Here is an 18658-nt window from a genome sequence, read left to right as displayed (position 1 = left end):
TTCGTGTAAGGAATTCAGACGATTCAGAAAACAGATCTTATGTGCCTTTTCATCACTCTTGGGCCTGCTTTGATCTTGAAACAAAAGAATTACTTATTAACTTACACTACTTTTAAAAGCTTTCGGCGTGACACCCCTCTGAAATACACTTACAATGCGCAAGAATCTCTAGAATCTTCATGCTAATCCCAAACACTGTAGCTTTTATAGTTTCCGAGATCACAGCGTTCACACGGACAGACAGGCATGGAAAGGTCCACTCGGGTATTGATTCTAATCAAGGATACAAAGGATCAGAATCGCTCTCTGCCTCTTGTGTGCTTCCCGACGAATCTAGTTAGCATATGACTCATCTTACTCTTCCTAGAAAGATTTATATAGCTAGCATTTATTATTGTGTTTTAAGTTGCTTCATTATCGTAATATAATGTTTCCTTCCCTCGCTATATACTTAGCTTAACGTAAGACCATTAAGATTGCACTTGATTGTTCCGAGAAAAAAACTTTCCGTTTTTCTGTCCTGGAAAAAATGATTAAGCTTCCTTAAAGAATTCAATGATAAGAACATTCTAGTAAAGATTTCCCTATAAAAGCACGAACGCCCATCGCAAATATTATAGTTGGGTTTTGAGCACTGCAAAATGCGTTCGCTTTTTATTGTAACTCTAGCCTTGGTGGTAAGGCAGTGACCTTTAGTTATCAAGATTACAGATCAAAACGTTGCATATTCAGAGCTACACCAATGGCGCTCCAAGGGATTGGGACAATCCAATTGCGAATGAAATTACGTCGAAAGAACATACCGATTATTTAGATAGCTCCGAAGAGGAAAGCTACTTTTGGGGTTACACCTCCCCACTTCCTCCAGTTGTCACCCTGCCCGAGGCGGATAAGAAGATATTGTGCGATTTCCTGGACTGCCTCCAGATCGTGAGAATGCAACTTGTTTCAGTCATTATGGCTGCTAACATGGAAATAATGTCCAACGCTGAAAAACATTTCCCAAACGAGTTTCGAGAGAAAATGGAGAAACCCCGAAAATCAAGTGAAGACCAAGGGTTCTTTGACATAGACCCATCCCAAGCAAACTTAATTTTTCAGAACAAGAATGCATTCGAGGAGTATGCCAAAGCGGACGTGGTCAAGGCAAACATTCTCAAAATGTACAACACTATTTTCGAAGGAATACAAATCATTCATAATCAATTACTCGATGACGCCCAAAAGATGAAAACCAGTCTAAGCAATCAAACCGTGGAATATGAATGGGAATTTTTCGATTCATTTAAAAATATTAAAATCCCATCAATTAAAAATCCAACTAACGTTATAATAGCGATAAATAACCTTCAGACAAGATTTAAGCATAGGTATCAGTGTTATTAAGCTCGAGAACACTTGCTTACAAACATTTCTCACATGAAGATTCCAAAATAAATTTAATAATAATGAACAATGAATATTTGTGATTGTCTCCACGCTTTCCCTAATTGTTAACTTCTCAGTTAACCCCAGCGCAAAAAGCCGACTAATGCAAATTTAGTTAATTGCTCTTTTTATCACTAGGATTTGATAAAACTAAAACAAATGAAACGATGTTGGTATTTTTAGCTTATCTAATGAGTAGTGCTCAATAATCATTAATGTGAACTTATTTGGAATATAAAAATGATTCTGTAAGTTCCAATCATGCATTTTTTCTCTGTTTGAAAACTCGTTTAGGTACGAAATTACAAAACTTGGCTTTTCTCATATTATATTTACACTACACCATTGTACCGCACTGTTCAAAACCGAAAAGTCTAAACATTCTTCGTAACAAAAAAAAATAAACCCTCAAAGACGGATTTGTTTTTTAAACTAGATGTTGTTTTATTCTCTTTTAAAAAACTGCTACGCATCTGAACGTACGTAATTTTGCCCTTGTTGTTGTCCTTAAACCTCGTAGCCGTAGGATTTGATGATTTTGTTGAAGGGCTCGGCGGCCTTCGCGATGTTCTCGCGCGCCTTGACCGTCAGCTTCTTCAGCTCGCGGTTGTGCTTGAGGGTGACGCGGAGCTTGGCCTTGCGCTTGCGCTCCAGGCTCTTGACCACGTCCTGGTAGTGCCAGCCGACCTCGTGCGACAGACGGCCGACCTGGCAGTACTTGCGGTCGGAGCGCAGGGTGAGCACGCGCATGGCGATGGGCACGACGACGCGGCGGCGCTTGTCGTAGGGCGATGGGATACCGTCGAAGACACGGAGACGGGCGAGGGCAGCCTGGCCACGCTTGGTCTTGTGTGGGATCATGCCTGCAATGAAGAGGATATCGCGTTAGTCAACAACGCACACTAATGGGATAAGGTTTCGATGGCTAGGAGCGTCAGTTGAGAGTAGGTTACACGTTTTCTCGTTCAAATAATGTAGGTAAGAATGTGATAATCATCATGGCAGGTGGGTCAGCTAGTGGCAGGCCTCGTATGCTTACCTAAAAGAGAGGGAAACGGCGGTTAGCAAGTGTGATTTTCAGGGGCTGTGTGGTCAGAGTAGTATAAGTGGCAGCAGCATCCCTCAGTTGTGTTTTGTTTACATGGCTTTTCATTCAAATAATGTAGGTAATAAGGTTTGAAAACATCATGGAACTGCGCTGCACTCAACTCAACTTCTCCACTGGGGAAATACATACCTCGGACGGCCTTGTAGAAGATCCGGGAGGGGGCGCGGAAGTGGAAGGGACCACGGGCCGGGTTCACGTTGCACCGCTTGCGCAGGTAGGCCAGGAACTTGATCTTGTTCCTGTAGAAGTGTCCGGAGAGGTTCAGCTCCTCGCAGCGGACGACGGCGACCTTGCCGCCCTGCAACAGGTACTTGGCAACCACAGAGGCCAGGCGGCCGAGCAGATGGCCGCGACCATCAATAACAACGGTCTGAAAAAGTAAGGGGAAATCGCATTAAAATAGGAAAACATTTAGGGCCTTTGTGAGGTTAGGTCCGGCGGCAACGGCATAAACAAATGTGAGTGGCGTCTTTACTTCCTCCAGCACGTTGTTTTCCTGAAGCAACTAATGCACTCCACGATCTGCCAGCTCTTGGCCAGCAGCCCACTCCAAATTTTCACAGAGGCTCTGTTTTTGGCACGTGTACGGCGCGACGCCTTTTAAAACACTCAAAACAGCACTTCCACACGCCTTTTTCGCACATTTTGCCACTCGCGTTGCGGGCCACCATTGTGGTCCAAACGTTTCACACGTTTGTTTGATGCTCTGCCCGCTTTAAAGTCGTTTTTTCGGCACTTACCCTGTTCGTTAAACCAGTCATGTTTAAGAACCGCACGGAAAGAAGGCGGAAGTGGCGTTGACAGTTCGAGCATCGCCGCGCAGGGTTGCTTTGAGAACCGGAACTAGTTCGGAGCGGCGGGTATGCGTTACCATTTGTTGGCCATAGCCAGTACACACTCCTAGCCAGTTCTGCCGCCTTTTCTTATGTTGTGATTTCAAAATTTTAATGGCACTCCTGATTATATTAAATGGAATATATGTTCAACTGTTGAATTTTGAAAATTCAACACAACATTTCAGTGGCAGCGGTAAAGGCACAAATATGCTTATGAAACATTCCTGACTTATATATTCATTGTTAGTTAATGGAAAGCTGGGCTTTCTCATCCCCAAGCCCCTTTATTGTCTAACACTCTGGCAACGCCCTTAAAAAATCCTTATGCGATCACAAGCTGGTTACACTTTAAGATAAAGAAACACCGATTGCAATTGAAATTGTTTACATTAAATCCTTCGCAACTCTTGTGTTCTATTATATGTAACTTTTATAGTTATCAACAATACTTTGCAAGAACATGAAACCTGGCAACCTAAACAATCTCTCGCAGGGACTTCGAGGATCGTTTGGTGACTCAAACACTGAAAACAATTCGGACTAGGTTGGTATTAACATAGAAATCCTAAACCATTTACAGATCAAGAGATCAAAAGAGGATCGTGCGAGGACTGAGGAAGACTATTAGGAGGAATTATCAAAAATAAATGATCTGTCTTCCAAGTTGACTATTGCCAAAGTGCAAGTCGCAAGTGAAAAAGAAAAGTCCAAGGACCAGTTAATCAAGTCCCTAAAAATGTCGATCGATTTGGTGAACCAAACTCGTGGAAATGAAAAACAAGCTTCATTTGAGACAGAGCCAGGCGCTAACTAGAAATGAAGATACTGGGACATCCGGCTCTAAAGATAAGTACATCGAAGAATTGAAGGCCCAAATTTTTAAGTTGGAAGATAATGTGAAGAAGAGGGACGATAAAATTGCCAAAATTCATCAGAAATTTAAAAATAAAATGGCCGAGAAAGGAGAAGAAATCGTGAGTCTGGAAAATGAAATTGACGAATTGAAATGCAAACTTTTGAAAATTGAATCTCTTCCAGACGACGAATATAATGAGAAGACCCAAAAATATGAAACCAATCTTAAAGAGAAAGAAGAGCACATAACGCAGCTAGAAGCCGAGGTAAATGCATTGAACTTAAAACTTTCTGAGTTTACCCTACACACTAAAGAATGCCAGAATCCAAGCGAATCTTTTGTATTTCTCAGTTGCACTGGGATTCCTTCAATTCAATTAATAACATTCCCTGACTTTGAACCCTTCGGAGCTGTTTTTGAGGATATTCCCTCTGCCGGTCCAGGTTGGATGGTCATCCAACGCCGCTTTGATGGAAGTGTGCCCATGAAAACAGAAGCTCATTTTTTCGACGGCTGTGGAGATTTGGGTGGTGTATTCTGGATCGGAAGTGAAAAATTGCATAAGCTGACATTAGGTCATCGACATGAGCTGTACATTCAACTTGTCGACCTCGACAAGGTGGTTGCTTTCGTCAGGTATGACCACTTCGTTGTCGGAGACCGTAAGGTCTATAAGCTATACAAGCTGCTGTCCCTTGGTAAATACTCTGGAAATGCTGGCGATGCTTTGCAGAGGCATATAAACAGGGATTTTCAAGGCGACGGGTATTGCGGATGGTGGGATATAAACGATTGGTAAGAACTATATTTTATATTTATTTTTATTTGTTTTAACTAGACAAAATTAATACAATTACTAATTTGACTTTATTAAATAATTGTATCATTTGCAGTAACTTGAACGGACATTACTACGACTGTAAAATGGAGTTGAGTGAATGGGATGGAATTTGGTGGGGTCATTGGAACATGGGAAAGAGATATTCTCTCAAATCGTGCAAAATGCTTATAAGGCCAAAACCCTAAAAAAACCCTGAAAAGGTGCCGATGGGGGACAATGTGCCAAGTTGTATAAATAAGTTTAATGTCCTAAAATATAAAAAAATTTAATAAATATAATAATAATCGCATAAATAAAATGATTTCCATCAAAGTACTAGCAGACTACGCCCTTTGACGATATACCCTAGAAAACCAACTTTTAAAATGTCTACGAACCATTTCTACTTTTCCTTAATATTTGACATATCCAGCGGAAAAGTTTTTAAATTTAAGTATATTTATTCAATTTTGTTATTTTAAAGTAATGATAGTGAAAGATAAGTGATTGTTTAGAAATAAGTTCACATAAGATATATATCTGTAATTTGTATAGGCTTGCTAAAATAACAAAAAAGTTAATATTGAATTTCAGGCGTCACACCTATCAACAAAAAATAAAATAGAAAAAGGAAGGATTCCAACTTTTTCTTGTTTAATTTTGAAACAACAACAATGCATATATGGGACATTCCATGTCAACACGCCCACGCTAAGTCTTTATTTGTTTTTAAAGTGCACAGTTACACCTTGAAATTAATATTTTGTCATGTTTTTCTATTGTTTTTTTCTTGCTTACTGTCAAAAATGCGTTAGTGCTTTTGAAAATTAAATGCTAATATTACGAGGGTAATTCTTGGACACGATGTGATTCAATCTTAATGGGTTGGCCGGGTTGACACGAAATGTGCCATATACACTTCTAACAATTTAGGGAATGCCCCTTATTCATTTTTGAATGTGATCGTATATTTATCGTATTTCCTAAAAGCGAAGCTGTGGTATTTACTTCTGGCAGAATGGTATTCTAAACGGCTTAACGCGCGGTCACACTGGTCACTACTTCAAAAACTTTCAACCTACCTGCTGCAAACGGTAAACGTGCTGTAAACACTCCGAACGCCGTGAATAAACGCGAATTAAATGCCAATTAAGTCCATCTTTACATGACGACTCCTGTTGGCTGCGGGCGAGTGCAAGGCGCGCGCTAATCTGAATGAAAAAGTGCTGGCCCAAGAGACTGAAAAGAGTTCTGAAAAGTGAGTGGGTGGTGAGTTTCCTTCTCCTCTGCCCGAAAACGAACCCGAGCCCATTATAAACAAATCGGCGGAGCAACAAAACTTTTCCACACGTGACCTGTGAGCAGGAAAAGCCGTCGCTACCTTATAAGGCAAGTTTCGAGTTGCATGCGGCACCCATGAAAATCGTATGTGCGTGCGTTCTAAATTAGATGCGATGCTCGCTGTTCGATGTCTGGGTCTGCTATTAATTAGCTATAAGTTCCTGCTTGGGGCAAGTTCGCCCCTTTCCTTTTTCGCTAATTTCGAAATTGGGTCAGCGTGTGCGATGCCCCATTCGCTGTTCGAGTTTATATCTCTTTTTTGGCTGCTGCCGCCGAACCAGTTTGCTGACCTTGTTTTCCGGCTCTCCAAGTGCAATTGGGGCTTGACTTTTGACAATGTGTCCGACTTTTCTCTTTCACGGGGATCTACGGACCGGGACTTGTGATCGGCGCACATGCAATGCATTTGCAGTGCTGATTTGTGGGGAAATAATGTTTATCACCGCCTAGCAACACAAAACACGCATGCACAAACACTCCTTCTTGGGGACATTTCCGTTTTCCCAGCAACAGAGGCTGTCTGGCCGTGTGGGGTGTGCCTGTGTGCGTGAGCTGGGGGTGCCGTTTCTATATTGATTAAGTTAACTGTTATTCCGTTCCGCCGAGCACCGCCTTCCATGTAAACAACAAACAGCTGTTTTCGGGCCTTAGAACCTTCAGTGTTGGTAAGCGCCGCGCATTAGGATCGCACATTTTTTGCCGAGAAACAAGATCTAAGAACTTACATTAAGTTGCGCGTTTATAAGTTATTTTATTGGCAAACTATAAGCTGCTTGCGCGAAGAAAGCAGAGTGTGGGGTTTATAACAGTGCTGAATGGAATTGCATTAATAATTGACACGATCTGAGTTAGATTACGTGTCCTCGGGAATGTTAATGTTGAAATGTGTTTTATTTATCACTTAGCAGGATTTTCTTAATACCACCATGAAATAATGATATGTACCCGAAATCGTCAGTTTATGCATCAATAAGTGCTTTCATTTACTTGTTGAGAGAAATCCTATAAATTTACCTAGCAAACAACTGATTTAATTAAAGCGATTGAAAACAGTGATAGATAAAGTTAAATAAGTAATATAATTTGCTTGTTAAACGTAGCTATCGAGATAAAGTGATAAATATAAAAATAAAGTGCTAGATAAAATCTCTCAAGCCTAAAGTAAGTACAAGAAAATATTGCTTTTCCTACAACTACTTCACGGACTTCCCCTTCCAGATGCCCGACTTTTATGAACTTTTGAACGTGCCCTCCACGGCCAGCTTCGAAGAGATCAAATGCAGCTACAAACAATTGATACTACAATGTCATCCCGACAAATTACGACAGCTCGATGACCCAAATCCGGGATCGGAGGCCCAGAACGGCGACTTCAACGCTATAAACGCGGCGTGGAACACACTGAAAGATCCCATCAAGCGCAAGCACTACGATGCCGAACTGCTGCAGTCGAAATTCCGGGCCCACAGCAACATATTCGCCACAGTGGAGCTGGATGAAATGCAGCGGGTCCAAGTGGAAATCGAAGAAGACGACGAGGCAGAGGCACCGGCACCTCCCTCCCGAGAATCTGAGTCCCCATCCCAATCTAAAGCAGACAAAGGGCCGGCGACAATGTGGAGCTATGCGTACGACTGCCGGTGCGGCGGTCAGTATCTGTTCGATGGACCCGGAGACGGAGGCGATGAGTCACCCGAAGTGATTGTGGAGTGCAACGAGTGCTCTTTAGTGATTATTGTGAAACAAGCCAGCCGCAAGTTGTAAATAAAGAAACCCAGAAAATAATGGAACTGCTTGCAAATCCAACTATTCGATTGCGAGCTCTTTTAAATTTAACTTTTACACCCGGTTTATTGGTTTCTTGAACCCCAGCTCGGAGAGCTCTCTTCATATGCAAAGCGTGTTGTCATCGACGTCGTGCATCCGACGTTCGAGCGGGCCCAGCCCCTTCTTTGTCGCTTGTTGTGCCCAAAAGTGATGTAACATGATGGTACATCATTTCGATTTGGGCGCCCCACTCCGCTGCTCATTCACTTTGCATACGCTTCGTTTCCGCTATGCGGGGAGAAATTACCAAAGATTTGATGTCTTTGACGCGTGTGAATTGTCGGAGCTTTGCCACATTACGAGCAGTTTGCTGTTTCTTCATTTGGGGGAGTTTTGGGTCAAGTTTCGGACGGACTTAGGCCGCATTAATGGGCTCGCTAATCCGCTGTTTGGCACAGCATTGATGAAAGTGCTTCATTTTCGAAGGGGCTCCTCTTTCATATTAAAATATATGACTTTATTAATGTGTTACTAAAGTGGTTATGGCCAAATACTATAATATTTTCACTCTCATTAATACCTTATTCGTTAATACTTACATTATACGGCTTGAAGATATTATAGGAACTTTTATAAAATCAAAGAATATGTGAAGTTAAAAGAAGTAGGTAATAATTCAAGTACTTTAAAGTTGATAATGTTAAATGATATCTCCCGGACATTAGGGTTGAACTTTTGAAATCTCTCATTTAATCGCTTGGGCTCGACTACAGAAAAAACAACGGTTTTTAAGCTCCTTAAATGTAATTATAATTACTCGAGTTCGCCCATTTTTCGTTTTTTGTTAAAATTCAATAACCCCGCCCGATCGCAGCGGCGTCGACGATGATGTCAGCAACTGCAGAGGCACAGAAAGCGAAATGTCTATAAACGACTCCGAGAGCCGACGAAAAAGTCGAGTACCATTGGGATTCCATTTGTTTATGATTATTGCAAAGTAATTTGCAGTAGACACGGCAAATTACGCACACCCGTCGCCGGGGTTTCTTGTATTTTATTTTTATCAGTCCCCCCTCGCAAATCTTTCCCGCCGGATAAGTACGTCACTCGATTGATAATTAACGGTTGTCTAGCTTTCGTTTTCTAAACATGCGCGTTGTTTACACATATAAATGCCATATGCTCGCTTGTGCATAAACGCCATCTACATAAGCCGGCAGACAAGCTTGATAAACACTTGATTTCCAGCCCCAGTTCGAGTTAAATGGGAAAACAAAAGTCAGAGGAAGACGTGCGTACCTTTCGCTCACAAGCTGCTACACTTATGTGATCTAAGCACTGGAAGAAATAAGGTGCTTCTCAGAAGTACAAAACATCAAACCACATTTTTTACTTCATTTGATTTGGTTTGGGAGGAACTGTTTCTCCTTTTTTTCGTAAATAAAAAGATGGTTGGCACTGAAAGTTGGACCCAGGGCAAGTTAGGTTCCGGCTAATTTAGTATATTGATCCCACTACTTATTTATTTTCTCTGTGTAGGCATTTCTCTGGCCCTATCTCTTGGGCATCTCACACTTTAATAACCTTTTGACACAGAAAATTGAAACGCTTTTGCGCATTTGCCGCTCGTCACTCGCTTACTCATTCCAGTCATTCCCTCAATCCGTCAGTTGCTACACAGCGAGAAAATGTTTCCCTAGAAACAGGAATCAGCATTGTATGTTGAGACATTCTGAACTAAAAATACTTATCAAGCTGGAAGCTTTTAAAACGCAGTGGGATGTTCTGGGCTCTATACTAGGACATTCCATCATTCAAACTTCGTCTAGATCTAACTCGGTCTCATATCAAACTGAATTCTCTCTGTGTATTACTTCTTTTGTGTGACACGCGTCGTAGCGCGATTCGAGATAATAACGCTGGCTTTAAAGTTCGCTCTCGGAAAGTGCAGATATGTTGGCTACAATAAGCCGGCCTCCAGCTCCAGCTCAGCCCCACGTCCAAGTCGTCAACCGTCGCCAGCTCCATGTTCCACGTTCCGTGCTCCAACTCCACATCTCTGCCCTGCCGCCTGGCACTTTCATTTTGTTTTCACTGCGCATTAAAGACGCTTGAGCAGCTTTAATTGCCCAATGGCCAGAAGGGGACGAGAGACTGCGCAACACGCGTAGAAAGCCCAAGAAGTTTGGAACAAGCCCGGCCTCTGCGGAAAGTGCGCGGAAAATGCTTGTCATACCCACATAGCCATCCCAGTGATCTGATGAGGCCCGAGACAGTTTAAGCTGGAACTCCGGAAAGAAAAGGGATCAAATGGCTATGCGATACCCAGAACAGCAGTATAGGAAGTTGTTCTAGCTGGACAGAGTCTTGTAATATGTCGAAATTCAGGGCCAACAGGAGAACGGAGTTGAATTTTAGTTTATTAAAATCAAATGGCTTTCGGGCCTTGCTGATCCAGGCGCAACTGGTGATGTATCTTTGAAGAACACTTTTTGAACCCTTTGCAAAGAATGAACTTGTTATCAGATAAACGATGGACCACACATGTTCTTGACAAGTTGCCACAACTCGTCTATAACTTTCCGAGCCTAAATCTGTTTTTGCATGGGGTCCCCTAAAACAGCCGATCAACACCGATGATTCGCCGACTTACGCTATTTATTCAGTTGAGGTGCGGATTTCGTTTCAAGGAAAACGTATCCGTACAAAAGAAGCAGGCAAGATGTTCTCCAGAACTAGTTGTGCCTGCAAACCTCTAAGATCGTGAGTGACAGCCCGACTTTTTCTGGCGATTCCGTCTGTTTCTTTTGTGTCTTTCTCTCAATCTTAATTACACAAAAGTGCCAATTATTGTTGATTTGGTTTCTTTTCAGCTAGCTATACTCTTTCGCCACTTTGCGGCTTCCCAGGCAACGCCTCGGGCCGTCTAATTCTGTGGTTCTGTTTCTGTTTTTCGAATCTGCGGATGGATGCTCGCCCAAGGTGTCCGCATCTGCATCTGTATCTGTATATGTACCAGCGAGTGTGTAGCCAAGTGAAAAGCAAGGTAGCAAGTGGGGCAGCAAGTAGAGCAGACAAACATCGGGCAGATACGGATACACTCCTCCCACACAAGGTGGAGTTACGTATGTGCCAGCAGAACACATCGCACATCTCTGTACGTCACTGCCTTTCTGGAGCAATGTAAATGCTTTGGGCTCCCTAACTGTTATTGGTTGTGACTGAATAAGTTTTGTTGAGCAACTATCTGCGTATAGTGTATCAAAAAAGGCGCGTCCCCAAGGTTAGCTTAAAGTAGAACGATTAGCCTACTTTTAGTTGGACTTTATGAGTCGATTTACTTGCTCCGAAGTAACTATGGCCCTGTGTTGTTCACACATAACTGCATCTTGGAAAATATGAAAGTTAATATCATATTTAGCTAAACGTATATCTAAAGCAAGTCGTCTTGTGCAAACTCAATACTCTCTAAGTTAAACATTCACTTATTTTTCAACACACAAAATGCGTGGGCTTGAATCCGAAACGCTTGAGAAAGTAAAGTATTCCGTTTTCGAAGAATCTAATCAAAGCCCCTCCCCGTTCGATCGTTCCAGTAGCCGCGGTGCGTAGCCCACGCCCAACGGAGTCGTCAACCTGGCTGGGAGCAGCAGCCTCTCGATTGACCGCCAGCACCACCAGAAGACTGAAACGCCGTCCAGCCAGCGAGCCAAGGGGAAGATGGCCAGCACCGGCGAGATCTGGCTGCAGTGGTTCTCCTGCTGCTTCCAGCAGCAGCGCTCCCCCTCCCGCCGCCCACACCAACGCCTGCGCATCGACCGGTCCATGATCGGCAATCCCACCAACTTCGTCCACACGGGCCACATCGGGTCGGCGGACGTGGAGCTGTCGGCCAACCGCCTCAACGCGATCTCAACCCAGATGCAGAGCAAGGGCGGCTACGAGACCAACTCGATACACTCGCTGCACGTGAGTTGACTTGGCCGGCCACTTGGTGACCCCCACAAGACAGCTTCTTTAAGACGTACCTCTGGCCCATTTGACTTACTACAGTTGATCATTTTACCTAACCTTATCAAATGCCTCTGATTTATACCAAGTAGAAAGTACCATTGCCAGAGGTTCGCCTTACGGAAGTTATACTGTAGGCGCTGTGGGGGCTTTTGGCTTGTTGAGTCATTTGCTTTGCTTGGCTCCCCGCCTTGCGGTTTTCTTAATGTGCGAATCACGTCGTGATTCGGTTGTCGCAATCCAAGAACCTTTTGGCCGCTTAGCACCTATGTAGATCTTGCGGGGCAAGGTTCAGGGTGGAGGCTAAAGTGTGCATACTGAATTCAGCTTCACTCAAATAGATGCCCAGTTTTAGGGATATCAGCTTAAGTGCACAGGGCCATCTAGAAGTGAGAACCACAAGAACCGATTTATTATTATTCCACGGCTTCAGGTGAAGCGGACAAAGAAAAGCGGACTGAATATGTATATGAAGACGTATACAAATGTATACTATACTTGATTAGCATCCATTTTTCAAGAGTTCTGTCCCCAAATTAAAAAGTCGATTGTAAATTTGTGGAGACTGAGATCCATTAATAGCGGCTTAACCCAAATCCCACTGCTCGAACTTCCCATCGAACGGCAGAAACACACCCCACTTTGCCCAAATTCAATTAATCCACCCCATTTCGCCGCCCCCTCGACAACAAATACGTATGTGTGTGCATGCCGAGCGCTCGTTTTCTGGGACCCCGATGGCTGATAAGGCCGCCCTCCCCAATCCCTGCCAGCCCGCCCCGCCCCTGTCGCCGGCAGCCACATATGTATGACTATATGACTATAGTTAATTGAGACAACGGAGCTGCTGAGCGGTGTGCTGGCCACGGTCTAGTACATCGCTTAAATGGTTGACAGGCAATCCTCGACTCATGTTTCTCTTGTTTTGCTCTTTATTCACAGGCCTGCTGATGGAAGCCCCAGTCACCTCGCGCGTCCCCGCTACGAAATGCATTTCGTGCAATTTTTACAGAAAAGCAGAGGAGCAGCATAAATACTTTGTACAATTCTTTGTTGTGGCGTGTTATCAGGCGAAGATGGCAAATGTGAGAGGGAGGGCTGAATGGTGCACAAGCTGGGCGTCACGAGGAGGTGTGGAGGAGGGCACATTTGAACTAGGTTCCAACGACAACGGATTCCTTTCCGGCTTACCTCCACGGGCCCCAGCTGAGCACGTGCAGAGATTTTGGGCTGATTTGCTTTTTGTGAGTATTAGCTAAATGAAAAATCGCAAAGAGAGTGCCAAGCGACTAGAATCACCTAAAACCAATAGTTAAGCCTGACGCTGTTTGTATACAGAGTCAGTTGGAACATTACGTAACATTCTTGGATGTACTTAATGCCAAAATATCAAGGGGAACTACCAGTTCAGTTCCTATCCGAAGTAATTTACATTTTCAAAGCACATTTCATGTACTGCGAAAACTGCCTTATAATCAGTTGCACAACCAACAAAAATAGTCTGACCCATGATATTTGGCTGAAATGGTGCGACTAGCGAGTCTTTTTACGAAGCTGATTAAGCATTTACACGACGTTATTAACTGCGGAAAAGTGTCGCACAATCACATTCAACACACAAAGTAGTACGTTTAAGAACACTATGATATTTTCCCTTCGAATACTTGTGAACCTCTTAATAGGATTAGATCCCGAGCAGACTGGAGTAAACGGTTTTAGGCAAGCGACAATTCAAGCATAGATTGACGAGTACCTTTGTAGAACCCCACATCAAAAGCGGACATATATATTTGTAAAATCAAATGCCGTTGTAGATAACAGAGAAAGAGTTTAAACACGCGTTGGGTTTCCAGCATATAGTCTAATTGTATAAACAAATATTTAAGCAATAATTTATGGAAATATATATATTTAAAAGCAGTAAATATATCGTGTGTTTTTATGGCAAACATCGGTGGGCACTTTCGAAATTATCTCCCGGCATCACGGTTGAACGGACAGCTAATTGCACGGCCTAAGTGCTTTTTGCTACTGGCTCTAATCGGCCAAACTGAATTCGGCCATCTGGGTGATGATTTCGGGCCAATAAATAATGCTTACTCCGCGTTGAGATCTCTTGGCGAATAAGTGAAAAATTCCTCACGGACCTCAAGGTCATTTGTTTAAAAAATCTGTAGAGCTCCATATGAAGATTTATATTAATTTATTTTCAGGCATTCTCAAACCATACCTTCCTAATAAATTTAGTTTCCTAAAGCCTGCCTGTTATGTAAAACAAAAGTTTTGCAAATATTAACCTAAGCTAAAATGTGCAAAACGGGTTGCAACCTACATTATTATTCCTAAAACGATAAACTTTTAAAGTTTTCTCTATGGTTTCGAAATTGTCTGATGATCCGACACTCGGGAGATGGTCTACAACATTCTCAAAGCCCGCAAATAACAGTCGGCAAGTGAACATCGTACACTTCTTTTATTGGTCTACTCAAGGAACATAAACGAACTGGTCCAACCTAATCATCGTTGTCGCTGCCCGATCCGCTGCCGGAGCCACTGCCACTGCCGCTTCCACTGCCCGACTTGCTGCTGCCACCACCGCTCTTCTGGCTGCCCTCGTTATCGCTTCCGCTGCCGCTGCCTCCTCCCCCGCTCTTGCCACTCTTGCCGCTCTTGGCGCTGCCAGCATCTGATTCGCTGTCGGAGTCGCGCAGCGCCTTGCTGGCCTTGGCCTTGTCCACCTTCTTGCTGCGACGCGCCTCGAAGTCGGAGCCCTCGTCCTCATCCGAGGAGTAGATTGTGGACGCCTTCACCTCTGCCGGGCCTCCACCGGAGCCCTTCTTGTACCTATTCTTTATGGCGCTCAGACTTATGGCGTTTTCGTCATCGCTGCCGTCGTCGTGCTGGTAGGATGAGGTGCCGCCTCCGATTAGTGGTTCACCCGCACCCGACTTCTTCTTCTTGGGCTGCGCTTTGTGTTGGTTGCGCATCGCCTGGCGCAACTTGGCCTCCTCCTCCTTAAGCTGCGTGGGCCTGTCCGTAGTGGGGTCCTTGCCCACCTGGGTCAGGATCTTAATGCCACTGGTCTTGCTGGAGCGATCGGCCAAAGACATGGTCATCTTCTTGTGCGTGAACGACTCCGTGGAATGGGGACGGAAGGTGAGCTTGGTCCTGAACACCGACTGGCCCTGCAGACCAGTGCCCTGGCGGATGAACAGATGGTTGTGGTCTCCCAGCAGCGGCTGTCTGTAGGCGTCGAAGATCTCGTTGCCCAGGTGGAGGGACATGCTCCCGTCGGACCAGCGCACGAATCGCGCATTCGACTCGCGCACCATGTCGCCCTTGTTGTTCATGAACTCACGCCAGCGGATGGTGTTGCTCACCTTGAGCTTGATGCGCTGTCTCCCCTCCTCGTCCATGGTTTCCTCCTCATCTATCTCATCTTCATAGGTCTCTGGGTCAAAAGGATGCGTGACCACTGACAAGAAGTTTGGCAGCTTAATAAAGTGTTGCTCTTTTCCAAGGTCTGCAGAGATGCGTGGAATCTCCACGTCGATTCGTGTCTCGGGCAGCGGTTCAGGTTCATCTTCCTTGGGCGCCTGCTCCACCTGAGTCTCTACTCTATCCCGAGATCGCGACCTCGAGCGGGAACGCGAGCGGCTCATCGAACGACTGCGGGAACGAGACTTGCTTCGGCTGCGACTCTTGGAGCGGCTTGGCGACTTAGCCTGGGATGGCCCAGCCTCCTCCTCATCGTCACTTATATCATCGGCATCTCCGAATATGTCAGCTGCGGCGGGTGCTTTCTTTGCCTGCAATAATATTTAATATTAATCGTTTTAAAGAAGGCAGGGAGTCAGAATTTAAGATAATTGCATAAAGTCTATTATAGTTAGAATACTCTGAAAGGATCATGCAAGTCATAGTTAGGTATACAATGATTTGAAATAAGGGGACTTCAATTTCTTGTTAATCTGCATGGAACAGAAGACATCATACTAAAATATCGGGAAAGCGAAATTAATACGGTCTTGGTAATATAAGGATCATTAAATTTCATTGACCACCCTTTCATAAAGCCGAGCGCATCCTTAGCATTACTTAACATGGACGAATATGATAAGCAAACTTTAGTCTTGGTCCAAAAAAAACCGAGAATTTTCAAAGGACCGCTCCTTCTAACCGTGAAGATTTTAAGGATAAAGTAGATCATTTGAGAAGGGGCTTGCGTAAGGCTTCCGCGAAGAAGAATATGTCGTTTCAAAAATCTTGCTAAAAAACAAACTTGGCTATCGCTTGATTAATTGTTGCGATAATCGTTTAAAAAGATACCGACGAAGGATTATTGGTGGATTTACGCTTATTGTTAACAAGATAAAATAACTTTTCTGGATTTGAAGAAAACTGAATTTTAAATCGAGTTAAAAAGATTTGGTACAAAGGGACTTGAGCACTTTAAAATATGTTGTGCTTAGGACAAATAGATTGAGAACCGGTATTTTCGATTTTCCGAAAAATTTCCGAGTTTTGGATCTCCAGTTTTAACCAGGTCTCAATGAACCCAAAAATATGAGATACACAAGAAAGACTATTCGAATACAATTTAGTAAGCTAGCTAATTTTCAGTTGTTTCAAGAAGATGCAGGTGCGACACTACTAAAGAGTCTTGTTTCTACAGGACCTTTTCTTTTACTTGAATTTCTATTCCTAGTTGCGAATTTCTTGACCACCATTAGGGCAGGCCAGGAATCTAAAGAAAACATGGTTGAAAAGAGCTTATTTGGAACAGTGATCTTAAAAGACCAAGTGTCCTTAGCATAGGTAAAATTTAATTTTTCCACGGTAAAATTTTGGCCTTTGGTTTAGGTTGAAGTCAAACACCTCGAAAGCCGTTGGGTCAGGGGAAAGCCTAAAAAATATTTGTTTTTTTTTGCGGAACCACTGATTGGGTATTTTGGTATGGCTGATTGTGTTTCTGCAGAGCCAACTTGTACAGGAGGAATAGGCTCAGTATTCACTAAAGGTGTCAGGTTGTTTAAGAATGGAAGGAACTGGTGAGTGAGTTGCAGACGATTCTGCCTGGCACCAATGGCTTTTTTACGCTTTGGAGGATCCATTAGCTTCAGGCTCTTAAATCAGGAGTCCAGCGCTGAGGGTAACTCACGTCCTCGGCGAAAACTATCCTAGCTACGCCGCAGCTGATGTTTAAGGCACTTAAGCCACCTATAAACGAATAAATAATTCAATTCCTATCGACTCACCTCCTCCTGATCGGACTCGCTGTCTGAGTCGATCAGCCGCGACTTCTTCGCCTTAGTGGGCGATTCCTCCATGTCGCTATCGCTACCGCTCTTGTTCTTCTCCTGCTCTGAGCCACTGGCCTTGCGTGCCTTTTTCTTGGGCACGCCAATGTCGCTGCCGGAACCGGATCCACTGCGGCTGCGACTTCTGGCGGGTGAAGGGGAGCCCGTCTTGGAACGCGACCTGGATGTGCGACTGCCACTCCTGCTCCTGCTTCTGCTGCGACTGCCGCTCTTGGAGTTGGCACGCTCATCGTCAATCTGCAGGTTGGGCGAATTTGAGCGGGATTCCTCGTTGCCACTTCCTTTGTGCGTTCCACTGCGGGAACGAGACCTGGCGCTTTGCCGGGAGCCGGACCTACGGCTTTGGGGAGATCCAGACTTGTGACTTTGAGGGGTGCCGGATCTGCGACTGTGAGCCGATCCTGATCTACGACTGTGAGGGGATCCCGACTTCTGACTTTGAGGGGATTCCGATCTGCGACTCCGCGGCGAGCCCGAGCCAGAACGAGATCTGGAAGACCTGGAGCCCGAGCGGGATCGCTCGCTGCCGCTGCCCGACTTGCGGCTGCGAGGGGACCTAAAAAACATGGTAGAGTCAGCGCAAAGGCTGCTTGAGAAGGTTCAATGTTTTACCCGGGTGCACTGCCTCCTTGCGGCGTGACACTGCGACTGCCACTGCCCGACCTACGGCTGCGGGGGGACCTGAAACACATAGGCAGACTGGTCAGCACACTCCAAAAGCTGCTTACGAAGCCACAATATCTCACCCTGGTGCACTGCCTCCTTGCGGCGAGACACTGCGGCTGCCACTGCGACTGGAGCCTGATGAACCTGCGGAAACAATCTAAATCGGAACTCCTCAGGCCAGGGAATCACAAGCCACTCACCACTGTCATCGTCCGAGTTTTGGTCACCCATATTGCCAAGAAAGCTTAATTAAAACCTTGGAAAATCGGAAATTAAGAAAAGTCGCGGCCGGCAATAAAGTTGAGTTTGGGAGGCCTTGGCACTGTCAGAGTAATCGATTACTAAAGCAAGCTAGGGGGCGTCTGCACGGTTGGACCAAGTGGCAGCACGATAGCCGACTATAGCTATCGATTAAATGTAAACAACTATTTGATTAGCCACAAATAGAGCGAAAACATTAACAATAAAACAAAAAAAACTTAAATAAGGCACAAAAGCATATGG

At 44.4% G+C, this 18658-nt stretch overlaps 6 protein-coding genes and 1 non-coding gene across 15 annotated transcripts; 3 read left to right on the top strand and 4 right to left on the bottom strand.

Annotated features, from left to right (window-relative positions):
- Positions 1-1847: 1847 nt before the first annotated feature.
- Positions 1848-3442, bottom strand: LOC108027203 (60S ribosomal protein L13a). Of its 2 annotated transcripts, none has more exons than XM_017098512.3 (3): positions 3277-3440; positions 2666-2906; positions 1848-2291 (listed from the first exon to the last, which is right to left on the bottom strand). In XM_017098512.3, exons 1-3 carry the CDS (start codon positions 3295-3297, stop codon positions 1936-1938), a joined length of 618 nt encoding a protein of 205 aa, XP_016954001.1. In that variant the 5' UTR covers positions 3298-3440; the 3' UTR covers positions 1848-1935. The 2 variants fall into 2 exon arrangements, with proteins under 2 accessions (XP_016954001.1, XP_043950406.1); XM_044094471.2 differs by lacking the exon at positions 1848-2291 and adding an exon at positions 2453-2573 and having other exon boundaries at positions 2638-2906; positions 3277-3442.
- Positions 2544-2625, bottom strand: LOC122817818 (small nucleolar RNA SNORD34). Its single transcript, XR_006367389.1, has one exon. It is a non-coding gene; the product is annotated as a small nucleolar RNA SNORD34 (small nucleolar RNA).
- LOC127011631 (uncharacterized) lies at positions 3300-6898 on the bottom strand. The gene is made up of 2 exons (XM_050889550.1): positions 6680-6898; positions 3300-3492 (listed from the first exon to the last, which is right to left on the bottom strand). Exons 1-2 carry the CDS (start codon positions 6793-6795, stop codon positions 3300-3302), a joined length of 309 nt encoding a protein of 102 aa, XP_050745507.1. The 5' UTR covers positions 6796-6898.
- Positions 3694-5335, top strand: LOC108027026 (fibroleukin). Of its 5 annotated transcripts, none has more exons than XR_007764789.1 (4): positions 3694-3795; positions 3953-4346; positions 4411-4493; positions 4551-4627. XR_007764789.1 is itself a non-coding variant. In XM_017098221.3 (3 exons), the coding sequence occupies exons 2-3, from the start codon at positions 4677-4679 to the stop codon at positions 5252-5254; spliced, it is 480 nt and encodes a 159-aa protein (XP_016953710.2). In that variant the 5' UTR covers positions 4417-4493; positions 4551-4676; the 3' UTR covers positions 5255-5335. The 5 variants fall into 5 exon arrangements, 1 of the variants encoding a protein (XP_016953710.2); XR_007764787.1 differs by having other exon boundaries at positions 3703-3884; XR_007764786.1 differs by having other exon boundaries at positions 3704-3884; positions 4580-4639.
- On the top strand, positions 6083-14092 carry LOC108027205 (CDC42 small effector protein homolog). Of its 3 annotated transcripts, none has more exons than XM_017098514.3 (3): positions 6083-6306; positions 11753-12125; positions 13110-14092. In XM_017098514.3, exons 2-3 carry the CDS (start codon positions 11877-11879, stop codon positions 13116-13118), a joined length of 258 nt encoding a protein of 85 aa, XP_016954003.1. In that variant the 5' UTR covers positions 6083-6306; positions 11753-11876; the 3' UTR covers positions 13119-14092. The 3 variants fall into 3 exon arrangements, with proteins under 3 accessions (XP_016954003.1, XP_050745508.1, XP_050745509.1); XM_050889551.1 differs by having other exon boundaries at positions 6289-6437; XM_050889552.1 differs by having other exon boundaries at positions 6290-6437; positions 11756-12125.
- Positions 6302-11746, top strand: LOC108027204 (DPH4 homolog). Of its 2 annotated transcripts, none has more exons than XM_044094472.2 (2): positions 6302-6437; positions 7608-11746. In XM_044094472.2, the coding sequence occupies exon 2, from the start codon at positions 7608-7610 to the stop codon at positions 8151-8153; it is 546 nt and encodes a 181-aa protein (XP_043950407.1). In that variant the 5' UTR covers positions 6302-6437; the 3' UTR covers positions 8154-11746. The 2 variants fall into 2 exon arrangements, with proteins under 2 accessions (XP_043950407.1, XP_016954002.1); XM_017098513.3 differs by lacking the exon at positions 6302-6437 and adding an exon at positions 7295-7550.
- Positions 14093-14621: 529 nt separating the features above from the next.
- Positions 14622-18509, bottom strand: LOC108027201 (another transcription unit protein). Its single transcript, XM_017098508.3, has 5 exons — positions 18355-18509; positions 18235-18298; positions 18101-18169; positions 17426-18044; positions 14622-15976 (listed from the first exon to the last, which is right to left on the bottom strand). Exons 1-5 carry the CDS (start codon positions 18383-18385, stop codon positions 14681-14683), a joined length of 2079 nt encoding a protein of 692 aa, XP_016953997.1. The 5' UTR covers positions 18386-18509; the 3' UTR covers positions 14622-14680.
- Between the last annotated feature and the right edge of the window lie 149 nt (positions 18510-18658).

Source organism: Drosophila biarmipes, chromosome 3R, assembly GCF_025231255.1.
Source record: "Drosophila biarmipes strain raj3 chromosome 3R, RU_DBia_V1.1, whole genome shotgun sequence".
NCBI lineage: Eukaryota > Metazoa > Arthropoda > Insecta > Diptera > Drosophilidae > Drosophila > Drosophila biarmipes.
Note: the sequence above shows the minus strand (reverse complement) of the source record. Positions and strands in the feature narration are given on the sequence as shown.

Excerpts from the sequence above, each read along its gene's own strand:
- LOC108027026 (XM_017098221.3), top strand. The coding sequence starts at position 4,677 with ATGGTCATCCAACGCCGCTTTGATGGAAGTGTGCCCATGAAAACAGAA. Across the intron at positions 5,024-5,121 it reads TGGTGGGATATAAACGATTG|TAACTTGAACGGACATTACT; the intron begins GTAAGAACTATA and ends TATCATTTGCAG.
- LOC108027204 (XM_044094472.2), top strand. The coding sequence starts at position 7,608 with ATGCCCGACTTTTATGAACTTTTGAACGTGCCCTCCACGGCCAGCTTC.
- LOC127011631 (XM_050889550.1), bottom strand. The coding sequence starts at position 6,795 with ATGCATTGCATGTGCGCCGATCACAAGTCCCGGTCCGTAGATCCCCGT. Across the intron at positions 3,493-6,679 it reads TTGGAGAGCCGGAAAACAAG|GAGTGCCATTAAAATTTTGA; the intron begins GTCAGCAAACTG and ends TAATATAATCAG.
- LOC108027203 (XM_017098512.3), bottom strand. The coding sequence starts at position 3,297 with ATGACTGGTTTAACGAACAGG. Across the intron at positions 2,907-3,276 it reads TGACTGGTTTAACGAACAGG|ACCGTTGTTATTGATGGTCG; the intron begins GTAAGTGCCGAA and ends TTACTTTTTCAG. Across the intron at positions 2,292-2,665 it reads CTTCTACAAGGCCGTCCGAG|GCATGATCCCACACAAGACC; the intron begins GTATGTATTTCC and ends TCTTCATTGCAG.
- LOC108027205 (XM_017098514.3), top strand. The coding sequence starts at position 11,877 with ATGGCCAGCACCGGCGAGATCTGGCTGCAGTGGTTCTCCTGCTGCTTC.
- LOC108027201 (XM_017098508.3), bottom strand. The coding sequence starts at position 18,385 with ATGGGTGACCAAAACTCGGACGATGACAGTG. Across the intron at positions 18,045-18,100 it reads CAAGGAGGCAGTGCACCCGG|GTCCCCTCGCAGCCGCAAGT; the intron begins GTAAAACATTGA and ends CATGTTTTTTAG. Across the intron at positions 15,977-17,425 it reads GCGAGTCCGATCAGGAGGAG|GCAAAGAAAGCACCCGCCGC; the intron begins GTGAGTCGATAG and ends ATATTATTGCAG.